Here is a 23,049-nt window from a genome sequence, read left to right as displayed (position 1 = left end):
ATATAAAATAACGGTTTATAAAACAAAATGGAGAGTGACAAAAATAATAAAGTTGACCTAATTATAATTGAAAATATAAATAAACACCTTATTTTCACTATCCGGTCACATTAATAAAAAAATATAGATATGCGTATTCACACGACCTGTGCTATGGTACGAGCACATACTTCTATACATATACCGAGCACTGCATATCTTTTACATTGAATGACCTTGTTCCCAAAAAGAGGGGATAAAAAGTGTACATGTTGCACTTTGTCAATTTTGCGCAAGCCCGAAAATTTAGCGGATTATTTCAAATGAAATTTAATAACTGATGTACTATTAACAGAGCAAAATTACCAATTATTATTTTGTATATCTAATTATACAACTTGTTAATTGTCATTTATGAGAATGTTAGATAGTGAATGTAAAATAAAATGGGTACAATAAAACGGAATCCAAAAGAGAGTACAAGTGGTGTTATTTATATAAAATAGTAAACATTTTTTGAAATTTACAATCGATACATCTTCACAAAAATTCATATAAAAATACTCATTATGTACAAATATACATAAAAATAATGAGTTATCTACCTTAACTAACACATATATAAATAATAATAAAAATAAATCATATCAATCATATTAAAGTGTTTCGTGATTCACTGTACCAGATTCAATTTGATTTTCTAATATATGCTAAATATCACGTTTTATTTTATTAAATATACAATGCAAACCTAGTCAAGATCTTAGAACACATTGNCAGGGAGAATAGTCTCCATGATCGTTACTTTGATGCTATTTTATGTTATGTGATAATTTATAGTGTGTGCAGTTGTGGTTATTGTAAGGTGCATATAAAATAATGAATATTGATGCAAAATGTTTAAAACGATATGTGTAGAGATTTCGAATTTTGCGTCACATCTACCTAAGCATAGTTATTATACCCACTACCTAATACCTATTAAAAACAAGAGGACAAAAACTAAAAAAAAAATGGAACATGGAACTATACGTTTCGGAGAACTGTTTGAAATACGGAAGAATCAAGTGAAATATATGCCATTTATTTTATATTTTGTACAAATGTTTATATTTTTGTACGTGTATAGGAATGCTTAAATAAAAGAGTTTAAGTATACCTACAAATATTTATTTTTTCAAGATATCCTTTTGTATCTTATTTATTTCTACTGTAAAATGTATTATAAAAAGGTTAGATGTAATATTGACTATGCGTAGAAGAAATTGTAACTTTATATTATTTTTCAGTAATGTTATTTGTTTTTCATGTACCTACCATTTCAAGATTCATTATTATAACTAATTTTTTTTAATTATCATTTCGTCATTGTTACCATATTCATGATGGTCTCAACATTAGAAAATTTCCATTTCAGAAGCGTATTTGAACAATATAAAATGATGTGTAGCTTTTTTAAAATGCTTCTGATATTGTTTTGTGACATTTTTATTTGTACGATGAATGGCAGAATCCGTAATCCATATTAGAAACTTTTTCAGTGGCTTCTCAAAAAGAAAAAAATTCTTGATAAAAGTTGCTGCATCCCTAAACTAGAAGAGCAGTTATTTTTTTAAATATACAATAACATTTTTCAGTTAAATTTTTTGAGAAGTCAGAAAAAAATGTCTGGATTACGAATTAAGTCATTCACAATACAAATAAAAATATTACAAAAGAGTATTAGAAATATTTAAAAAATTACTCACACTGTTTATACTGTTTCAAAAACGCTTCTGAAATGGAAATTATCTAAAGTTGAGAGCATTATGAGAACAATATGGTATAAAAATTATTATGTTACTCAAACATTTCTGAAAATATACTGAAACGTAAAACAAAAATATCGAGTGCATAAATGGAACATCAAAAGAATGTTACTGAAACCAATTTTTTGAAACGTTTCATTGGAAACGTATTTTGGGGAGGACATCTTCGGTTTCTTTTGGGTTACCAGAAAGTTGCATGGATTTTTTATGAAACGTTTCAAGAAAAATGGAAACGTTTCTGGAACATGTCAGAAACTGAAAAATGTTTAGTGGGAACTGTTCACGGCAGAACCAATCGCGTACTGCTAGAGAGAGCTAGCATATACCCTCCTATACCTCTCTCTACAACCTCCGCTACACTGTCGGCCACTGGGACGCTGCCTCCAGTAGTATATATGCTCGAAGTTAACTCCAGGATAGAGTAAGAATAAGAATAGTAGTAGTAAATACAGGGTGTCCCGAAATTCATGCAATAAAATTTGGTCATAGATTCTTAAGATAAATTTAGGGGACCCGTATTTTTTCTTTTTGCCAACTGGCCCCCTCTTTCGGAGTTACAGCCCCCTGAAATCTGCCCCTAACAAGTATTTTTTATATCTCAAAACCATGTTGTACGAGATTCACTAAATTTGGTACACAGGGGTTTTATAACATGTGGAATTTCACAGTGCTACGCTTTTTGGTGAGAAACCCCCTTAAGATACTTTTTCGTGGGCCCCCTTGTCTTTGGAACCAGAAAAATTTGGTCGCAAATTTGATTTTATTAAAAATTATAGGTTAGCTAGAAAGCCATTGAATTTAGAAACATTTTTGTCTCTTGATATTTGTTTCATAAAACGCAATGTTTTTGAGGAAAATGGCGAATCACGATATGCATTCGATCACATTTTGATATTTTTCTCGAAAACGTTACGTTTTACGAAAAAAGTATAAAGTGACAAAAAGTTTCTAAATTTAATTAATTTTAAATAAGCGACCAAATTTTTTTGGCTCTAAAGACAAGGGGGCCCACGAAAAATTGTCTTAAAGGGGTTCCCCGTCAAGAAACGTAGCACCATCATATTCCACATGTCATAAAACTCCTGTGTACCAAATTTAGTGCTTCTCGTACAACAGGGTTCTGAGATATAAAAAAAAGGTTATTCTTAGGGGCGGACTTCAGGGGGCTGTAATTCCGAAAGAGGGGGCCACTTGGCAAAAATAAAAAATACGTATCCCCTAAATTTATGTTAAGAATCTGTGACCAAATTTTGTTGCATGAATTTCGGGACACCCTGTACAGTGGAGAATAGTATAGTCCACTAATTATTTATTAACTCGTGTTCAGTCACAAACTCGTAAAAAAGTAGAATTTAAAAATTTTAAAGATTTAATAACTAAACTATTTAAGGCTTACTGGGGGGCTTTCGTTTTGGCAAAAATAGTACCTATTAGCAACTAATATCTGTTCAGAGTAACTAAGTTGCTATTAGCTAAATCGAAAGGCCCTTAGGATAAAAAACTTTATGTTTTATGTTACCAGACTATTTTCAAGGGAAGTAAACTTATAATCCACGGTCGAAATTATAGAGAGTGTGATACATCGCTAGCTTTTCGACTAGTAAGGGGGATGAAGCGTGCCGGGAACGAAAATCCATTGGCGTGTCTGCGTAAAAGGCAACAAGATATAGAAAATAATGAAAAAGATAATAAAACATAACATTTAATATTTTTTACGGTTTGCTATAACAGGCACTTTGATCCATTTTAATTATTACAGCATTTTAAAACGTCCCAATTGTGTTTTTTTAATTTATAAATTTATTATAGCCATGGAATTAGACCCCTCGTCTACGCTTATGCTATGACGTTTCTCAGGACGGGTTAAATCAAGTCCGTTTACACCCACTAAAAAAGCATTTCCCTATTCCCTACCAAGTGCAAAAGACAGAGATAGAATATAGATCGACGTTCAGTGTAACTCGGTCTCTAGACGATTATAGATTCTATCGATGTGCGTAGCGAGCGGCACAAAGATAAATAATATTGAACCGTATAAAAATCATTTTATATTTTATACCCATTATGGTAATAGTGTTTTTATATTATGTCTTCGTCACTCTTTATAATTTCGACCGCGGAGTATAGATTAGGAACTCTCTTTAATAATCTATGGAAGTAAAGAAGAAAGAATAAAAAGCAGCAAAAAAAAACGGTCTGACATATGTATATTTTGAATTCTATTTTTCGTCTTTGCAAAACAACTGACTTTTTTATTTGTTTGCCATGAAATATAGTTAAATATTGAACTAAGGTGGTGGTCATATTCGTTTTCTTTATTTTTGATTTTAAACCTGAATTTATTGTAGAAGTTTATATTGAAAATCCATATGAATCAATCAAATCGCCACGTTTTGGCAAAATAATACTAACAACACCAAAGTTGAACATTCTTGTTTCGAATTTATTTATAACTTCAGCGGGGTTTAAAATTTCTAGTTTTGAAATTATATTGGTTTTTTTGCATGTTGTGCCGCTGATATACGCTCAGCGAACAAGCACGATCATATATGGACAGTCAACTCAGCTACTAAGTATGTGCAAATTATACCTAGTGTTGAAAATTTTTCCTCAACAATTTTGCGTTTAAAAGGACGTCACATTTTTGGCGCAGGGCAACCTCATCTTCTATCTAACAGAGTCAGATAAGACGCGTTGCTTATGTAATTAGGGAACAGCTACATTATATTTTGTACTATATTTTAATAAAACCAGGATTATATAGATTAAGAATATTTTATTACAATTAATACATATATAATAATATACCAAATATATAAATTATTGCAACTGCTTAGTTGCTTTCAGGTCGTGCAGCTGCTGTCTGTAACACATGATTTTGTTGTATTGTCGAAAGATTCTCCAGAATTGCAGTTCTGCGTCACTAGTTCATACCAGTACATTACTTCTAAGCACTCGTAGTACTGATTCATGCTGAACCCGGATACTTTCCTGGACCATCGCATGATGTAGGCGGAGTTCCTTCATACATAAAATACGTATTTTAAAGGTGAAAGTAGTATTTACGATACAAATTTCAATAAAGCAGTAACAGTAATCGTATTTTTATAAGATACTTTCGATTTTCTAATTTTAATTCTCATGTAAATAGAGGTTATTTTTCGATTTAATCATTTCTGTATATAGTTTTTGAATTTACGATCCAGGTTAATACTGTAGCACTAGTATGAAATGAAATCACTTTAACACATGCATTTTTCGACTGAATTATGTGGGTCAGTTTGATGAAACTATAATTTCATAAAACCTGCTTACCTTGTTTTATTGTAGTTGTAGCAGTTGTAGTTGTTGTTGGAGTTGTAGTAGTTGTTGTTGGAGTAGTAGTTGTTGTGGGAGTTGTGGTTGTGGTAGAAGTTGTGTTTATAGTAGGAGACGTGGTTGTAATAGGAGTCGTGGTTGTAGTAGGAGTTATGGTTTTAGTAGGTGTTGTAGTTGTAGTGAACGTTGAAGTGGTTATGTGGTAGCGCCACATGTGGCATCATCAACACATACAAGCTGATCGGCGTTAAATGATTGCCCTGTTGGACAAGTATTTAAATTCAAATTGTACCACCATAAGAATGATGTACATTCGTAGTACTGGTTGCAGTTTGGTGCAGGGTATTTTCCAGCACTTGTACATTCTGCTGGAGGTGTCACTGAAATATTTTTTTTTAATTTAATAAAAATAATTAAAAACGTGAATTTAATATTTGCTAGAAACATGAAAAACTAAGTAGATACGACTTCTACATACCTGTTTCTGTAGCTGGCGTTGTAGTAGTTGTGGTAGCACCACAAGTGGCATCATCAACACATACAAGCTGATCGGCGTTAAATGATTGCCCTGTTGGACAAGTATTTAAATTCAAATTGTACCACCATAAGAATGATGTACATTCGTAGTACTGGTTGCAATTTGGTGCAGGATACTTTCTAGCACTTGTACATTCTGCTGGAGGTGTCACTGAAATAATATATTTTAATAAAACTAATATATTCATATCAAAACATATTTTATTGATTTCTAATATAGTTATTTATTCAAAAACATGAATTTCATATTTACCACCAACATAAAGAAACTAAGTAGACATGACTTGTACTTGCCTGGTTCAGTAGTTGTTGAGGTTGTAGATTCTGTTGTCGATGATGGTGTTGAAACTGTCGTCGATTTTTCTGTTGATAAATGCGTTGTCGATGCCGTTGCTGACAGCGTTGTTGAGTTTGATGTAGGAGATTGTGTTGTTGATTCCGTTGTTGACAGCGATGTAGTTGATTGGGTTGTTAGAACTATCGTGGATTCTGATGTCGAAGATTGTGTTGTTGATATTGTCGTCGATTCCGTTGTTGGCTCTGTTATCGAGTCTTCTGTCGATGACTGTGTTGTTACCGTTGTTGAAGCAGATGTAGATGACTGGGTTGTTGGAATTATCGTGGATTCTGATGTTGAAGATTGCGTTGTAGAACCTGTCGTCGATTCCGTTGTTGGGTCTGTGGTTGACTCTTCTGTCGACGATTGTGTTGTTGTTACCATTGTTGAAGCCGATGTAGAAGGCTGGGTTGTTGGAACTGTCGTGGATTCTGATGTTGAAGATTGTGTTGTTGATACTGTCGTCGATTCCGTTGTTGGGTCTGTGGTTGACTCGTCTGTCGACGATTGTGTTGTTGTTATCGTTGTTGAAGCCGACGTAGATGACTGGGTTGTTGGAACTGTCGTGGATTCTGATGTTGAAGTTTGTTTTGTTGATACTGTCGTCGATTCCGTTATTGGGTCTGTGGTTGCCCCTTCTGTCGACGACTGTGTTGTTGTTACCGTTGTTGAAGCAGTTGTAGATGGCTGGGTTGTTGGAATTGTCGTGGATTCTGATGTTGAAGATTGTGTTGTTGATACTGTCGTCGATTCCGTTGTTGGGTCTGTGGTTGACGATGTAGATGACTGGGTTGTTGGAACTGTCGTGGATTCTGATGTTTTAGATTGTGTTGATACTGTCGTCGATTCCGTTGTTGGGTCTGTGGTTGACTCTTCTGTCGACAACGGTGTTGTTGTTACCGTTGTTGAAGCAGATGTAGATGACTGGGTTGTTGGAACTGTCGTGGATTCTGATGTTGAAGATTGCGTTGTTGAACCTGTCGTCATTTCCGTTGTGGGGTCTGTGGTTGACTCCTGATTCTTCTGTCGACGATTGTGTTGTTGATACTGTCGTCGATTCCGATGTTGAGTCTGTGGTTGACTCTTCTGTCGACGATTGTGTTGTTGTTAACGTTGTTGAAGCAGATGTAGATGACTGGGTTGTTGCGATGTTGGGTCTGTGGTTGACTCTTCTGTCGACGATTGTGTTGTTGTTACCGTTGTTGAAGCAGATGTAGATGACTGTCTTGTTTTAACTATCGTGGATTCTGATGTTGAAGATAGCGTTGTTGTTGAACCTATCGTCGATTCCGTTGTTGGGTCTGTTGTTGACTCTTCTGTCGACGATTGTGTTGTTGTTACCGTTGTTGAAGCAGATGTAGATGACTGGGTTGTGTTGTTGTTACCGTTGTTGAAGCCGATGTAGATGACTGGGTTGTTGGAACTATCGTGGATTCTGATGTTAAAGATTGCGTTGTTGAACCTGTCGTCGATTCCGTTGTTGGGTCTGTGGTTGACACTTCTGTCGACGATTGTGTTGTTGTTACCGTTGTTGAAGCAGATGTAGATGACTGGGATGTTGGAACTGTCGTGGATTCTGATGTTGAAGATTGCGTTGTTGAACCTATTGTCGATTCCGTGGTTGAGTCTGTTGTTGACTCTTCTGTCGACGATTGTGTTGTTGTTAACGTCGTTGAAGCAGATGTAGGTGACTGAATTGTTGGAACAGTTGTAGATTCTGATGTTGAAGATTGTGTTGTTGATACTGTCGTCGATTCCGTTGTTGGGTCTGTGGTTGACTCTTCTGTCGACGATTGTGTTGTTGTTACCGTTGTTGAAGCCGATGTAGATGACTGGGTTGTTGGAACTGTCGTGGACTCTGATGTTGAAGATTGCGTTGTTGAACCTGTCGTCGATTCCGTTGTTGGGTCTGTTGTTGACTCTTCTGTCGACGATTGTGTTGTTAACGTTGTTGAAGCAGATGTAGATGACTGCGTTGTTGGAACTGTCGTGGATTCTGATGTTAAAGATTGTGTTGTTGATAATGTCGTCGATTCCGTTATTGGGTCTGTGGTTGACTCTTCTGTCGACGATTGTGTTGTTGTTACCGTTGTTGAAGCAGATGTAGTTGACAGGGTTGTTGGAACTATCGTGGATTCTGATGTTGAAGATTGCGTTGTTGATACTGTCGTCGATTCCGTTGTTCGGTCTGTGGTTGACTCTTCTGTCGACGATTGTGTTGTTGTTACCGTTGTTGAAGCCGATGTAGATGACTGGGTTGTTGGAATTGTCGTGAATTCTTCTGTTGAAGATTGTGTTGTTGATACTGTCGTCGATTCCGTTGTTGGGTCTGGTTGAAGCCGATGTAGATGACTGGGTTGTTGGAACTGTCGTGGATTCTGATTGTGTTGTTGTTACCGTTGTTGAAGCCGATGTAGATGACTGGGTTGTTGGAACTGTCGTGGATTCTGATGCTGAAGATTGCGTTGTTGAACCTGTCGTCGATTCCGTTGTTGGGTCTTTGGTTGACTCTTCTGTCGACGATTGTGTTGTTGTTACCATTGTTGAAGCCGATGTAGAAGGCTGGGTTGTTGGAACTGTCGTGGATTCTGATGTTGAAGATTGTGTTGTTGATACTGTCGTCGATTCCGTTATTGGGTCTGTGGTTGCCCCTTCTGTCGACGACTGTGTTGTTGTTACCGTTGTTGAAGCAGTTGTAGATGACTGGGTTGTTGGAATTGTCGTGGATTCTGATGTTGAAGATTGTGTTGTTGGAACTGTCGTGGATTCCGTTGTTGGGTCTGTGGTTGACTCGTCTGTCGACGATTGTGTTGTTGTTACCGTTGTTGAAGCAGTTGTAGATGACTGGGTTGTTGGAACTGTCGTGGATTCTGATGTTGAAGATTGTGTAGTTGATACTGTCGTCGATTCCGTTGTTGGGTCTGTGGTTGACTCTTCTGTCGACGATTGTGTTGTTGTTACCGTTGTTGAAGCAGTTATAGATGACTGGGTTGTTGGAACTATCGTGGATTCTGATGTTGAAGTTTGTTTTGTTGAACCTGTCGTCGATTCCGTGGTCGAGTCTGTCGTTGACTCTTCTGTCGACGATTGTGTTGTTACCTCTGTTGAAGCTGATGTAGCCGACTGGGTTGTTGGAACTATCGTGGATTCTGATGTTGAAGATTGTGTTGTTGATACTGTCGTCGATTCCGTTGTTGGGTCTATCGTTGACTCTTCTTTCGATGACTGTGTTGTTACTGATGGTGCAACGGATGTAGATGATTGTGTTACTGGAATAGTCGTAGATTCTGCTGTCGACGAGTGTGTCGTCGAATCTGTCGTCGATTCCGTTGTTGGGTCTGTTGTTGACTCTTCTGTCGACGACTGTGTTGTTACCGTTGTTGAAGCAGATGTAGGTGACTGGGTTGTTGGAACTATCGTGGATTCTGATGTTGAGGAGTGAGTTATTGAACCTGTCGTTGATTCCGTTGTTGGGTCTATCGTTGACTCTTCTGTAGATGACTGTGTTGTTACTGATGATGCAACGGATGTAGATGATTGGGTTGTTTTAACTATCGTGGATTCTGATGTCGAATATTGTGTTATTGAATTTGTCGTCGATTCCGTTGTTGGGTCTGTCGTTGACTGTTCTGTTGATGACTGTGTTGTTACTGATGGTGGAACGGATGTAGATGATTTTATTACTGGAACAGTTGTAGATTCTGTTATCGATGTTAGTGTTGTTACTGATGGTGAAACGGATGTAGATGATTGTGTTACTGGAACAGTCGTAGATTCTGCTGTCGATAAGTATGTTGTTGAAACTGTCGTCGATTCCGCTGTTGGGTCTGTTGTTGAATCTTCTGTCGACGACTGCGTTGTTGTTACCGTTGTTGAAACTGATATAGACGATTGTGGCGCTGGAACAGTCGTAGATTCTGTTGTCGAAGATAGTGTCGAAACTGTTGTCCATTCTGTTGTTGATGTGACTAGAAAAATAACGTGTTTTACTTTAAATTGTACTGACTGTGGTTGACTCTTCTGACGGCGATTGTGTTGTTGTTATCGTTGTTGAAGCCGATGTAGATGACTGGGTTGTTGGAACTGTCGTGGATTCTGATGTTGAAGATTGTGTAGTTGATACTGTCGTCGATTCCGTTGTTGGGTCTGTGGTTGACTCTTCTGTCGACGATTGTGTTGTTGTTACCGTTGTTGAAGCAGTTATAGATGACTGGGTTGTTGGAACTATCGTGGATTCTGATGTTGAAGTTTGTTTTGTTGAACCTGTCGTCGATTCCGTGGTCGAGTCTGTCGTTGACTCTTCTGTCGACGATTGTGTTGTTACCTCTGTTGAAGCTGATGTAGCCGACTGGGTTGTTGGAACTATCGTGGATTCTGATGTTGAAGATTGTGTTGTTGATACTGTCGTCGATTCCGTTGTTGGGTCTATCGTTGACTCTTCTTTCGATGACTGTGTTGTTACTGATGGTGCAACGGATGTAGATGATTGTGTTACTGGAATAGTCGTAGATTCTGCTGTCGACGAGTGTGTCGTCGAATCTGTCGTCGATTCCGTTGTTGGGTCTGTTGTTGACTCTTCTGTCGACGACTGTGTTGTTACCGTTGTTGAAGCAGATGTAGGTGACTGGGTTGTTGGAACTATCGTGGATTCTGATGTTGAGGAGTGAGTTATTGAACCTGTCGTTGATTCCGTTGTTGGGTCTATCGTTGACTCTTCTGTAGATGACTGTGTTGTTACTGATGATGCAACGGATGTAGATGATTGGGTTGTTTTAACTATCGTGGATTCTGATGTCGAATATTGTGTTATTGAATTTGTCGTCGATTCCGTTGTTGGGTCTGTCGTTGACTGTTCTGTTGATGACTGTGTTGTTACTGTTGGTGGAACGGATGTAGATGATTTTATTACTGGAACAGTTGTAGATTCTGTTATCGATGTTAGTGTTGTTACTGATGGTGAAACGGATGTAGATGATTGTGTTACTGGAACAGTCGTAGATTCTGCTGTCGATAAGTATGTTGTTGAAACTGTCGTCGATTCCGCTGTTGGGTCTGTTGTTGAATCTTCTGTCGACGACTGCGTTGTTGTTACCGTTGTTGAAACTGATATAGACGATTGTGGCGCTGGAACAGTCGTAGATTCTGTTGTCGAAGATAGTGTCGAAACTGTTGTCCATTCTGTTGTTGATGTGACTAGAAAAATAACGTGTTTTACTTTAAATTGTACTGACGTATCCGTCATTTGTTGGAATATTGCTCATAAAATAGGGTTGCGCTTTACAACAATAATATTCTATCACTGTTATCCCTCACCTTGTTCATCAGTGGCAGATACTAGTTCTGTCGTTGATTCTGTTTTTGATTCTGTTGTTGATTCTGTTGCTGTGGAACTTGTCGATGTAGCAGTTTCCGTCGTAGTAGGAGCTATAGTTGGAGCAGCTGTTGTTTCTAATTTACCCGTTTCTGAACTACAGCTGGTATTATCAATACAAGTTAGTTCTGTGCTGCTGAAAACCTGTCCAGACGAACAGTTTAGTAATTTCAAATTGTACCACCACAGGATTGACACACATTCGTAATACTGATTGCAGTTTTGAGCAGGATATTTACTGGCACTCGTACACTCAGCTGGAGGTGTTACTGTAAAGACAGATATATCAGGATTAATAAAGATGCACAATAATATTTACATAATACAGCCTATTTATATATTATTTGATTTTATGTACTATTTGATAAAAATTATTAAATGTATTTGTGCGTAGGTCTACTCTACATTTTGTAAATAAATTTACCTTCTGCAACTGTTGGTGTTTCTGTCGTTGTTGATGCTTCCGTTGTGGTTGTTGGTAGTTCAGTTGTGGTTTCAAACTGACCTGTTTCTGCATTGCAACTTGTGTTGTTCACGCACACCAGTTGAGCGCTGTCGAAGGCTTGTCCAGATGAACAATTTACCAAATTTAAACTGTACCAGAACCAGAGGAATGACACACATTCGTAATATTGATTGCAATTTTGGGCAGGATATTTACCAACGCTTGTACACTCTGCTGGAGGTGTTACTGTAAAGACGTAAGGATTAATGATCGCGCTTGTAAAAATTATTAAATCATATTTGTGCATAGATCTACTCTACATTCTGTAAATAAATTTACCTTCTGCAACTGTTGTTGGTGTATCTGTCGTTGTTGGTGTTTCTGTCGTTGTTGATGCTTCCGTTGTTGTTGTTAGTGCAGTTATGGTTTCAATCTGGCCAGTTTCTGCGTTGCAACTTGTGTTGTTGACACATTCCAGTTGAGCGCTGTCGAAGGCTTGCCCAGATGAACAATTTAACAAATTTAAATTGTACCACCACAGGAATGACGTACATTCGTAATACTGATTGCAATTTTGGGCAGGATATTTTCTTGCGCTCTTACACTCAGCTGGAGGTGTTACTGTAAAGACAGATATATCAGGATTAATAAAGATGCACAATAATATTTACATAATACAGCCTATTTATATATTATTTGATTTTATGTACTATTTGATAAAAATTATTAAATGTATTTGTGCGTAGGTCTACTCTACATTTTGTAAATAAATTTACCTTCTGCAACTGTTGGTGTTTCTGTCGTTGTTGATGCTTCCGTTGTGGTTGTTGGTAGTTCAGTTGTGGTTTCAAACTGACCTGTTTCTGCATTGCAACTTGTGTTGTTCACGCACACCAGTTGAGCGCTGTCGAAGGCTTGTCCAGATGAACAATTTACCAAATTTAAACTGTACCAGAACCAGAGGAATGACACACATTCGTAATATTGATTGCAATTTTGGGCAGGATATTTACCAACGCTTGTACACTCTGCTGGAGGTGTTACTGTAAAGACGTAAGGATTAATGATCGCGCTTGTAAAAATTATTAAATCATATTTGTGCATAGATCTACTCTACATTCTGTAAATAAATTTACCTTCTGCAACTGTTGTTGGTGTATCTGTCGTTGTTGGTGTTTCTGTCGTTGTTGATGCTTCCGTTGTTGTTGTTAGTGCAGTTATGGTTTCAATCTGGCCAGTTTCTGCGTTGCAACTTGTGTTGTTGACACATTCCAGTTGAGCGCTGTCGAAGGCTTGCCCAGATGAACAATTTAACAAATTTAAATTGTACCACCACAGGAATGACGTACATTCGTAATACTGATTGCAATTTTGGGCAGGATATTTTCTTGCGCTCTTACACTCAGCTGGAGGTGTTACTGTAAAGACGTAAGGATTAATGATCGCGCTTGTAAAAATTATTAAATCATATTTGTGCATAGATCTACTCTACATTCTGTAAATAAATTTACCTTCTGCAACTGTTGTTGGTGTATCTGTCGTTGTTGGTGTTTCTGTCGTTGTTGATGCTTCCGTTGTTGTTGTTAGTGCAGTTGTGGTTTCAATCTGGCCAGTTTCTGCGTTGCAACTTGTGTTGTTGACACATTCCAGTTGAGCGCTGTCGAAGGCTTGCCCAGATGAACAATTTAACAAATTTAAATTGTACCACCACAGGAATGACGTACATTCGTAATACTGATTGCAATTTTGGGCAGGATATTTTCTTGCGCTCGTACACTCAGCTGGAGGTGTTACTGTAAAGATTATCATAATTAAAAAGGAGCCTAATAATATTTACATAATGCAGACTCTTATATCACTCTTATACAGGGTAGGTCATTTTGATCGATCCGCGCAAATATATCCGACAGTTTAGATGCTGGCGAAAAATGACCTCTTTAAAATTTGTAGGTTACAGGTAATAGGAGTTAATTAGTACTGACCTTAAATTCAACCTGAAGGTCATTTGAATGTCAAATTGATTTGTATTAAAAGAAGCCCCTCCTTTTAATACTAAATTAAAATTCTACGTTCTTGGTAGTATAACGTTACTTTTTATACGATAATTGGATTTCAAGGTCAAATGTTTAATAGTCCCTCAGAAGCTGTCAATTTAAACGTGATTTTAAAAATTAATTTAATTTTAACTGTAGTAAAGGTAATATCCTCAGAATGACCTTACGAGGTCATTTTGAACGTAAAATTTTCCGCTCTTTTCAATTCCGAGGTCAATAGGGAATCATTTTTGAAAATTTGAAATTGACCTTGACCGGTAACCTCAAGGTCACATGTAAGGTCAGTAACAGTTTTCTCCTATCAAATCGCACAATTTTTATAAAGGTCATTTTTCGTTAGAACCTAAACTGTCCGAGATATTTGCGTGGATCGATTAAAATGACTCACCTTGTATTATTTGATTTTGATCCGCGCCTGTAAAAATTATTAAATAGTGTTTGTGCATAGATCTACTCTACATTCTGTAAATAAATTTACCTTCTGCAACTGTTGTTGGTGTTTCTGTCGTTGTTGTTGCTTCCGTTGTCGTTGTTGGTGCAGTTGTGGTTTCAATCTGACCTGTTTCTGCGTTGCAACTTGTGTTGTTCACACACACCAGTTGAGCGCTATCGAAGGCTTGTCCAGAAGAACAATTTACCAAATTTAAACTGTACCAGAACCAGAGGAATGACACGCATTCGTAATATTGATTGCAATTTTGGGCAGGGTATTTACTAACGCTTGTACACTCTGCTGGAGGTGTTACTGTAAAGACAAATCAGTCAGGATTAATAAAGGAGCATAGTTAATATTTATTTAGTTCAGCCTTTTTATATCGGGTGTCCCAAAATTTACGCTAGATTTAAATTTAGCGCCATCTGTGCAGTAAAGTGTTGCCAATGAAAAAAAAAAGACAACGTGACAGCTGATAGATCAAGATTATTAGAAATGGAGCGTTTTCATTGCAAAGTAAAAGTGTTGCTGAGTGTCCAGGATCATCAACTCTGCACCGTGGTCAACATTTTGGACATTTCAAGAAACTCTACCATGGGCGTAGCTAGGGGGGAGCAGGGATGTGCACGACCCACCCCATAATGCCCGGTGCCCACCCCAGAAAAAAAGATCTAATATTATCGTCTATCATATCGGCATACCGGCTGAGTCGCTGACTGCGTGACTTTTTTTTTAGAACATTCATATGAATCAGATTTTGTGGAATTAATATTTTTTACATTTGACCCTATTTTGATTATAATATTGCTATTCCAATTAGTTTCTAAAATTAGCGTTACCTAGAAAATTGCTCCCTATTATTATTTTTAGACCGTATAAGACCTAATTGTCGGGAATTAAATGCACTGAAGCTTTGGAAGTGGAACTTTGATTTATAAAACAAATACTGTAATAAAAAATAGCAAAATGTTATTACAGTCGCGTTTTGAGCATAAACAAATGTGTGCCAGCTGTTTCATCCAAAACTACCGGGAAAAGCCCGGGGAAAAATTTCGGGTTAAAAGTACGGGGAAAAATCTGAGTAAAAGTACGGGAAGAAATCCGGGGAAAACTTCGAGTAAAAACTTCTGAGAAAAACTGAGGGGAAGAGTCCGGGCAAAACTTTGGGGAAAGTCCGGGAGAAAACCCCGGGGAGAAACTCCGGGAAAAGAGTACGGGAAAAACGACAAATCGTTAAATATAAATTCATCAAACTCGGAAATATTTTATAAAATATGATTGTCAAATATCAACACTAAAATATCCTATGAAGGAATAATCGAAACATAAACCGAAATATCCTGTATAAAGATAGTACAATGGCTATAAAACACTTTTTAGAAAGATAGTATAATGGCGATAAAATATTTAAATTCATATGAATTGGATTTTATGGAATTAATACTTTTTACATTTGACCCTATATTAATTAATAATAATAAAATATATTTCCTCTAGTCAATACAACAATTGAATAGGAATAGTCAAAAAAAGTACATAAAGACAAGACTAATTTACAACTTACGATTAATTAACAGAAAGTTGATTAACAAAATATTCTTCCACATAATAGAAACATTTATCAACCAAGTATTTTTTCAGAGCCTTTTTGAAGCTATAAACAGAGGTACAAATTTTTATATCATTAGGTAATCTATTGAACATTCGTATACCAAGACACTTAGGTGAGTTAAAAGACAGATTACACCTACCAAAAGGTATACTAAATTGGCAAGACTGCCGTGTATCAATTGAATGAATCTGATTTCTGTGGACAAACTGATTTTTGTTGACAAAAATATATAGACACATTCCATACAACAAAACAGAAGGCATTGTTAAAATACTGTAATAGACGAATATCCGTCTATAGGATTCCCTAGCTGACATTCCGAACATACACCTAATTACACGTTTTTGAGCAACAAAAACATTATCAGCGTGGCAAGATGACCCCCCAAAAACAGATGCCATATCGCAAACGCGATTCTACCTGGCAGTAATATAGCTTCAATAATTGATCAAGGTCAGGACTTTTCTGATATTTCGAAATTGATATGATACTGAATTTAACTTCATTGCTAATTCGTTACATTGATTATTCCAAGTTAGACACTCATCCAGGGTTAATCCTAGAAATTTTGTGTTATTAATTAGTGTATTGTTAACATTAACATCAATACTATTACAAAGCTTTTGCATATTGTGAAATCTTATAACCTGAGTTTTATTGATATTTAATAGTAATTAGTTTTGACTAAAGCAGTCACTCATCCTGGATATCACTCTACCCGCAAGTCTCAGATAATTTTTTATCCGATTTGACTGAAATCACCACTGACGTATCATCGGCATAAAATGTGAAAGACCCCGATCCTGAAAGCTCGTCTAAGTCATTAATGTATAAAAGAAACAGGACAGGGCCCAGTACCGTAGCCTGTACCCCTGTATTGACTTTTAATTTCGGAAGTTACATTGTCTATAGCAACATATTGAACTCGATCTCGAATAAAAGTTGCCTCTCATTTCTGGGGAATGTCACGAATCCCATATTTCTCCAACTTGTCAACCAAGATGTCGTGATTTACGCAGTCAAAAGCACTACTGAGATTACAAAAGATCCCAACAGGGCATTCTCCAGTTCCTATAGCTCCAACAATACGACAATAGCATGAATGCATAGATTATAATCATGGACGTAGCTAAGGGGGAGCAGGGGTGTGTACGGCCCTTCCCAGTAAACGGATCTAATATTTTCTGTCTATCATATCGGCATAACGTGTTTATGTTTTTGAAATTTTATTCGGCAAGTTACTGATTGCGAAAGCTTTTTTTTAGAGGCTCCAAAGAGCTTGCAGCCCTGACCCCCCCCCCAAGCAAAAATTCTGCTACGCCCATCCTACACGCTTATTCTCACGAAAAATTTACATCTTCATGCTTACAAAGTTCAATCGACTCAGGAACTGAAGCTTACTGACCACGCATAGCGAAGAGAGTCCGTTGAATGGATTATAAAAAACAAGTGGATGTTTTTTCGAACAAAATCATCTTCAGTGATGATGCTCATTTTGATCTTAATGGCTTTAAATCGACAAAATTGTCGCAATTAGGGATTAGAAAATCCACGAGTGATTGTTGAGAAATAACTGCAACCACAACATGTCACTGCTTTGTGTGAATTTTGGGCTGGAGGCATCATCAGCTATTCTTCTTCGAAAATACTGCGCCCTCTATCGCGACATAATAATCCAGTTTTTTGTGCCTAAATTGCAAGATATGGATGTAGACGACTTGTGGTTTGAATAAGACGGTGCCACATACCATACACCCCGAGAAACAGTTGAATTATTGCACGAGTCTTTTCTTGGTCGTGTAATGGCCGCTCCATGCGATTTGGCGCCGTTGAACTTTTTCTTTGGGCTTTTTTTGAAGTCTAAGCCAACAAGCCTACGACCACCCACGCCTTGAAGAAGGAAGTTGAGCGTTGTATCAACGAAATTCGATCGCTTTGTGGACAAAGGTTATCATGGAAAATTTCGACAAAAGAGTGCATTTTCAAATCTGTTTTCTATCAAAATCACTTCTTGCGTGATTTCTGGGCCCCCCTTTATATTATTTAATTTTGATCGATCCTCCAATTCTGTAAGTTTTACCTGCAACTGCTGTTTCTGTCGTTGTTGACGCTTCCGTTGTCGTTTCAATCTGACCAGTTTCTGCGTTGCAACTTGTGTTGTTGACACATTCCAGTTGAGCGCTATCGAAGGCCTGTCCAGATGAACAATTTAACAAATTTAAATTGTACCACCACAGGAATGACGTACATTCGTAATACTGATTGCAATTTTGGGCAGGATATTTACTTGCGCTTGTACACTCAGCTGGGGGTGTTACTGTAAAAACCGTTGTTAGAGATACCAGATAATATTTATTCAGAACACAGTTGCATATTACTTACTTGGCGCCACTGTAGACACAGTTGTCTGTGCTTCTTGACACCTGAAAAAAGTATGCTCATATAAACTCGGCAAAAAAATTACAGGAGCAGAAAGTTTTCCAAATTTTTTTGTGATTTTTGAAAGGTTGTAACTTCTTGAATAATGGTCGTGTCAAGAAAAAAAGAAGCATCTTGAAGCTTGAAGATTCTAGTTTTGAAATCTTGAGACGAAAAAATTTTTTAAGCATTACTCCCGGAGCCATCAAAAGAAATAATGCAAGGTAAAAGTTTTACAATTTTCTTTTTCAAAACTGCACATGGGCTCTGAAATTTGTTTTCTGGCTTAATCAATGCCAGGGTTATTTAGCCTGATTCAATTTGGTTTATTTTTATTATCTGTACGATTATTTCTCATTACGTTATTGGCGATTGAATGAAACGTCATTTTTTTTTCTGATCATCGATATTTCATCGATCGTACAACGAACGGAAGGTGAGTTTTAGAGACCTGAACCAATCCTCTTCAAGGGCCTTTTGGTATGTGTGACAAATTTTTTTTTATACCAAGCATTAATTTGAAAAAGTTAAAAAAATGACTTTCTGCTGTTTTGGAAAATAAAATCAACGATTACTTTGAAAATATCGCGAAAAGTACCAATGTTTGTAGGTTTTTTTAGCTCAATATAAGCCCATAAGGCTCGTAAATTTTGAAATCGATCGGTCGAACCGTATTCCTTTCCTGAATCGTGAAAGTTTTATAAAAAATCAAAGGAGCAGGTTTATTGCTGTTTAAAGATCAATTAATGATTAAGATGAAACAAATTTGCGTTATTTTTCTCACAATTTCGCGTTAAATGCTCATCAAATCCTCAAAAAAAAAATTATAATTATGAAAAAAATCCAAATTTTTCAAAATTTTTTAAAAATAATTTTTCCGTTCTCTCTTTTACAATTTTACATTGACTATTTCAACTGTCGAGAAGAAAAGAATTTGAAATTTAAAAGTCACGGCCCAAAAACAACATGGTACTTTAAATACATAGGTCAACATTTACTTTGAAAAAAAAAACACCGAACTCTATCTAGGTACCTAGGGTTTTTTGGGGTCGCTGATTCCGACGCCGAGGTCGGTTAAGCTCTATCACGTCAGGGTCAAGGTCATTTGAAAATCAAACTAAAAAAAGGTGGTTGAAAAAATCCGAAAAGTTCATACATAGGTTTTTTGGGTCGCTGAGACTGAATCCGTGTCGGTTGACCTCTATCTCAAGGTCGTTTGAAGGTTAATGTAAGAATAGGAGGTTAAAAAAATGAAAAAAATGTTTACGAATGCTTACCCGCTTACTTTCGTCTGTTTATCTGTCTGCCTTTTTACCTTCACACCTGTTTGTTTTCTTGTTAATCTGTATTTATCGTCCGTCTGTATTTTCTCTCTGTCCATCTACCCGACATCCTCCCTTTTTACCTGCTTTTCTGTCGGTAATTTTGTCTCTCTTCCTGACTGACTAAATGACTAAATGCTTCTATCTGTCTGTTTTTCTGCCACCCTCTGTTTAAATGTCCGCTGACAGTCTGCTTCCTTGTCAGTTTGTCTTCTTACCTTTCTGCCTACCATCCTTTCTTGGTTTTCCGTGATTATACAAAAACTAGATTAAAAAAAACTTTTGAAAGCCTTCAACAAATCAATTCGCTTCTCTCAGCATAAGTATACATCGAAATTCGGGCGAGAACGCTTACGTTGTTCCTGGAATGGTCTTCGAATCGCTTTTCTTTTCTGTGCTTTAGATTCCAGCAATAGTCTGCTAACATATTTTCCCCCCAAATACTTGATATCTTTGTTCAAACTCATTAAGGTCCTGGTGCATTATTTCTTCTTGTTCTTCACTAAAAGCTCCCAGTTTTTCTGGGAACTAATCAAGATGAGAATGAAGAGCATGGCAGAAAAAAGAAACATTTATTCATCTAGTTAGACAAGTAGATAGACAAAATTACCGACAGAAAGGTAGGTAGAACGACGGGCAATAAATACAGACTAACAAGCTACCAAACAGGTGTGCAGGTAAAAAGGCAGACAAATAAACAGACAAAAGTAAGCAGGTGAGCATTCTTCCAATTTTTTTCACCTCCTATTCTTACTTTAACCTTCAAACGACCTTGGACATGAGGTGATAGAGGTCAACCGACATCGGACTCAACGACCCAAAAACCTGTGTATGAACTTTTCTGTTTTATTTCAACCACCTTTCATAAGCTTGACGTTCAAATGTCCTTGAACCTAACGTGATAGAGCTTAACCGACCTTGGTATCGGAATTAGCGACACCAAAAGCCCCTGGGTACCTAGGTAGAGTCTGGTGTTTTTTTCCTTTTGTCTTTATCGTCAATAACTGTTGCTGAATCAAGCTAAATATTGTTTCAAAAATGAGTCAAACTCAGTGACATCTTTGCGAAATTGGTTAAATAAATAAAACATTATTCATTACAAGATTTTACTCTTGTGAAAAATTTGAGCTATAAATTTATTGCAGCATTTTTAGTTTGTATGTAGTTTATGCAAATGAGACAGCACAGTGTTTTACTTACGCATAGCTTTGACCTTCAACGCATTCCTGCCCATCGCTGCAAGAGTAGTTGCCCACTAGGGTGTTAGAAATACAGAAGGCGTAATTGGTGGCTGACAAACAAACAATTCCATTTGTACAAGCCCCATCTATGGGACGTGGGACTTGGATGGCTAGTACCACCACAGTCACAGTCGCCTAAAATAGATATTAAATATTATCTAAGTACGTATTTCAAGACGAAGTATTCAATAAAGTAAATGAATTGAAAACTTTTGAACATTGCAATCTATGTAGTAGACTGTTTCTGTAATTACTTCTTTTAAACTGGTCTCAGAAAATATGGAAAAAATTTTGATAATGTTCTGGTCGCCCTTGAACGTCTTCAGCTGAAGAAAATATCGATAATGAGAAGGAAAAGGTGCTTGCAAACCGTCATTATAGTTTGAAAGAGCTGGTATATGAACCAAACGCAAATATGGTGCTGAAGACATGCTTGAACGAGCTAATTCAGATTCTACATTTCTAATGAGCCAAAACCAAAAAAAAAAACACGTAAAAATCGATCAAAAATCAAAGTCATGTTGACGGTTTCCTTCCGGATGGAGGAACACTCAACAAAGAATATTATCTGAAGGACAATTCTTGGATTTTGCACCACCATAATGCACCATCATACAAAGCGATAATTGTGAATGATTTTTTGACCAAAACCCCAACGAAAGTCATCGAGTAGCTACCATATTCGCCGGATATGGCCCCTGCTGACTTTTCCATTTTCCCAAATAAATTACCACCTCGTGGAACACATTTTGGGTCAATAAAACCCATAAAACAAAAATCGCAGAAGGAGTTGAAGGTCCATACCGGAATATGTGTTTAAAAAGTGCTTTGACGACGGGGTGTTTGTTGGAAAAAGTGTGTTGCTTCAAATGGAGAAGACTCTACGTTTTGATGATAATGAATATACTGTGTTTTATTGACAAATTCCTGATACGTTTTTAACAGAATGTAGATTTATTTTAAATTTAACAACCGAAGTAAATCTGTCTAAAAAAAGTTTTAAAGCCTATAAAACTGTAGGTTGAACCTTCCACTAGGAAATTTAGAAAAATTTGCTGTTTTAAAATAAGCTCGTTTTATATCTGCTTATAAGAAATAGATAGATATCAGTTATGTCTTAGGTTAGGTACAAAATTTTTATTTTAAATCATTGTAATGAAAGTCTACTTACCAAAAATGAGTAAATCATAATTAGTTAAACCTTATACACTACAATTTTGAAGGTCTATGCACGACATTCGACGCGCGCGTCATTTTTATCTAAACCGTTGCTTGTGAATAGTTTAAATTAAAAATATTTGTGTACGTATCTAAATCCCTTTTCTTTGTGCTAAAATTCCCCTGTTATTTGTCGATAGATTATTTAGTAAACAATGCTTTGCAATTTGTCGGAAAGACTTAACTTTTCGGCTAAGGGGACCGTTGAGGAAAATTTACCAAAATGGTGCAGAAAATATTGATTGATCAAAATTGAACAGCTTGCTTTTAACTTCGTCGTTCTTTCATTTAATTGTGCTGTTTCACCTTTAAAATTATTTTTTCTTGGAAGAAAGGTAGTAAGTACCTAATATTTTGACGACAGTCCAATAGGTAATGGCATTTGGGAATGTTTGCCGCATTTTATAGAGAGGTAGAGAGATCTGACAGGTTTATTTCCAATCACCCTTCCCAGAAAACGGATCTCTACATCACATAGAAGAATACTTAGAACTAAACTAATTACGGCAAATGAAATAATACAATTACATTTATTATCCAACAAAGATATGTACGTTATTTTTGAATGGGTAAACACTTTTTTGTTTCACTTATTCAAATATTGATGTTGATAAGATAATTATTTTCTAAGAAAGAGACATTTTAGTAAAATCACATGTGTGTATTTCGTGCAATGACCAAAATCATCAAGTAAATACTTCCAGGACATTCGGTGTGACAGGTGATTCTTGAAAAATGAATCCTTTTTCATTCAAGTACAAAATTAAGTCCAGAATAGAAAATATCAAGTAATACTGCTTGTTGAAAAGTTTTAAAAAGTGGTAACTACTGAATAATATTTGCCTATTAAAACAATTATATACGCTACATATATGACTTCTCTCTCAATTATTTGAGTAATAGTTGAATAAATAAATATAAAAGTGATTATTTTAGTGTATCTTTTAGCCACAAGA

The 23,049-nt window shown here is 36.6% G+C and overlaps 2 protein-coding genes across 2 annotated transcripts; both read right to left on the bottom strand.

The window, feature by feature from the left end:
• Positions 1-4,553: 4,553 nt before the first annotated feature.
• Positions 4,554-5,331, bottom strand: LOC111691469 (integumentary mucin C.1-like). Its single transcript, XM_023454359.1, has 2 exons — positions 5,103-5,331; positions 4,554-4,808 (listed from the first exon to the last, which is right to left on the bottom strand). The coding sequence occupies exons 1-2, from the start codon at positions 5,317-5,319 to the stop codon at positions 4,756-4,758; spliced, it is 270 nt and encodes an 89-aa protein (XP_023310127.1). The 5' UTR covers positions 5,320-5,331; the 3' UTR covers positions 4,554-4,755.
• LOC108908523 (mucin-22-like) lies at positions 5,279-22,121 on the bottom strand. Its single transcript, XM_023454360.1, is given in 17 exon segments — positions 5,279-5,485; positions 5,584-5,793; positions 5,937-6,736; positions 7,130-7,336; positions 7,381-7,560; positions 7,702-8,304; positions 8,306-9,189; positions 9,229-9,327; positions 10,037-11,172; positions 11,293-11,619; positions 11,775-12,041; positions 12,135-12,416; positions 12,572-12,838; positions 14,328-14,594; positions 18,277-18,317; positions 20,835-21,010; positions 22,047-22,121. Coding segments are annotated over 17 exon segments (5,949 nt in total). The 5' UTR covers positions 22,065-22,121; the 3' UTR covers positions 5,279-5,300.
• Positions 22,122-23,049: the final 928 nt, after the last annotated feature.

The sequence above is a fragment of the Anoplophora glabripennis genome, unplaced genomic scaffold (assembly GCF_000390285.2).
Source record: "Anoplophora glabripennis isolate ALB-LARVAE unplaced genomic scaffold, Agla_2.0 scaffold279, whole genome shotgun sequence".
NCBI classification, from domain to species: domain Eukaryota; kingdom Metazoa; phylum Arthropoda; class Insecta; order Coleoptera; family Cerambycidae; genus Anoplophora; species Anoplophora glabripennis.
This window is presented reverse-complemented; position numbering and strand designations above follow the sequence as displayed.

Bases quoted from the DNA above. Each gene is read 5' to 3' on its own strand.
- LOC111691469 (XM_023454359.1), bottom strand. From the start codon at position 5,319: ATGTGGCGCTACCACATAACCACTTCAACGTTCACTACAACTACAACA. The intron at 4,809-5,102 runs GTAAGCAGGTTT...TTATGTATGAAG, and splicing joins TACAACTACAATAAAACAAG to GAACTCCGCCTACATCATGC.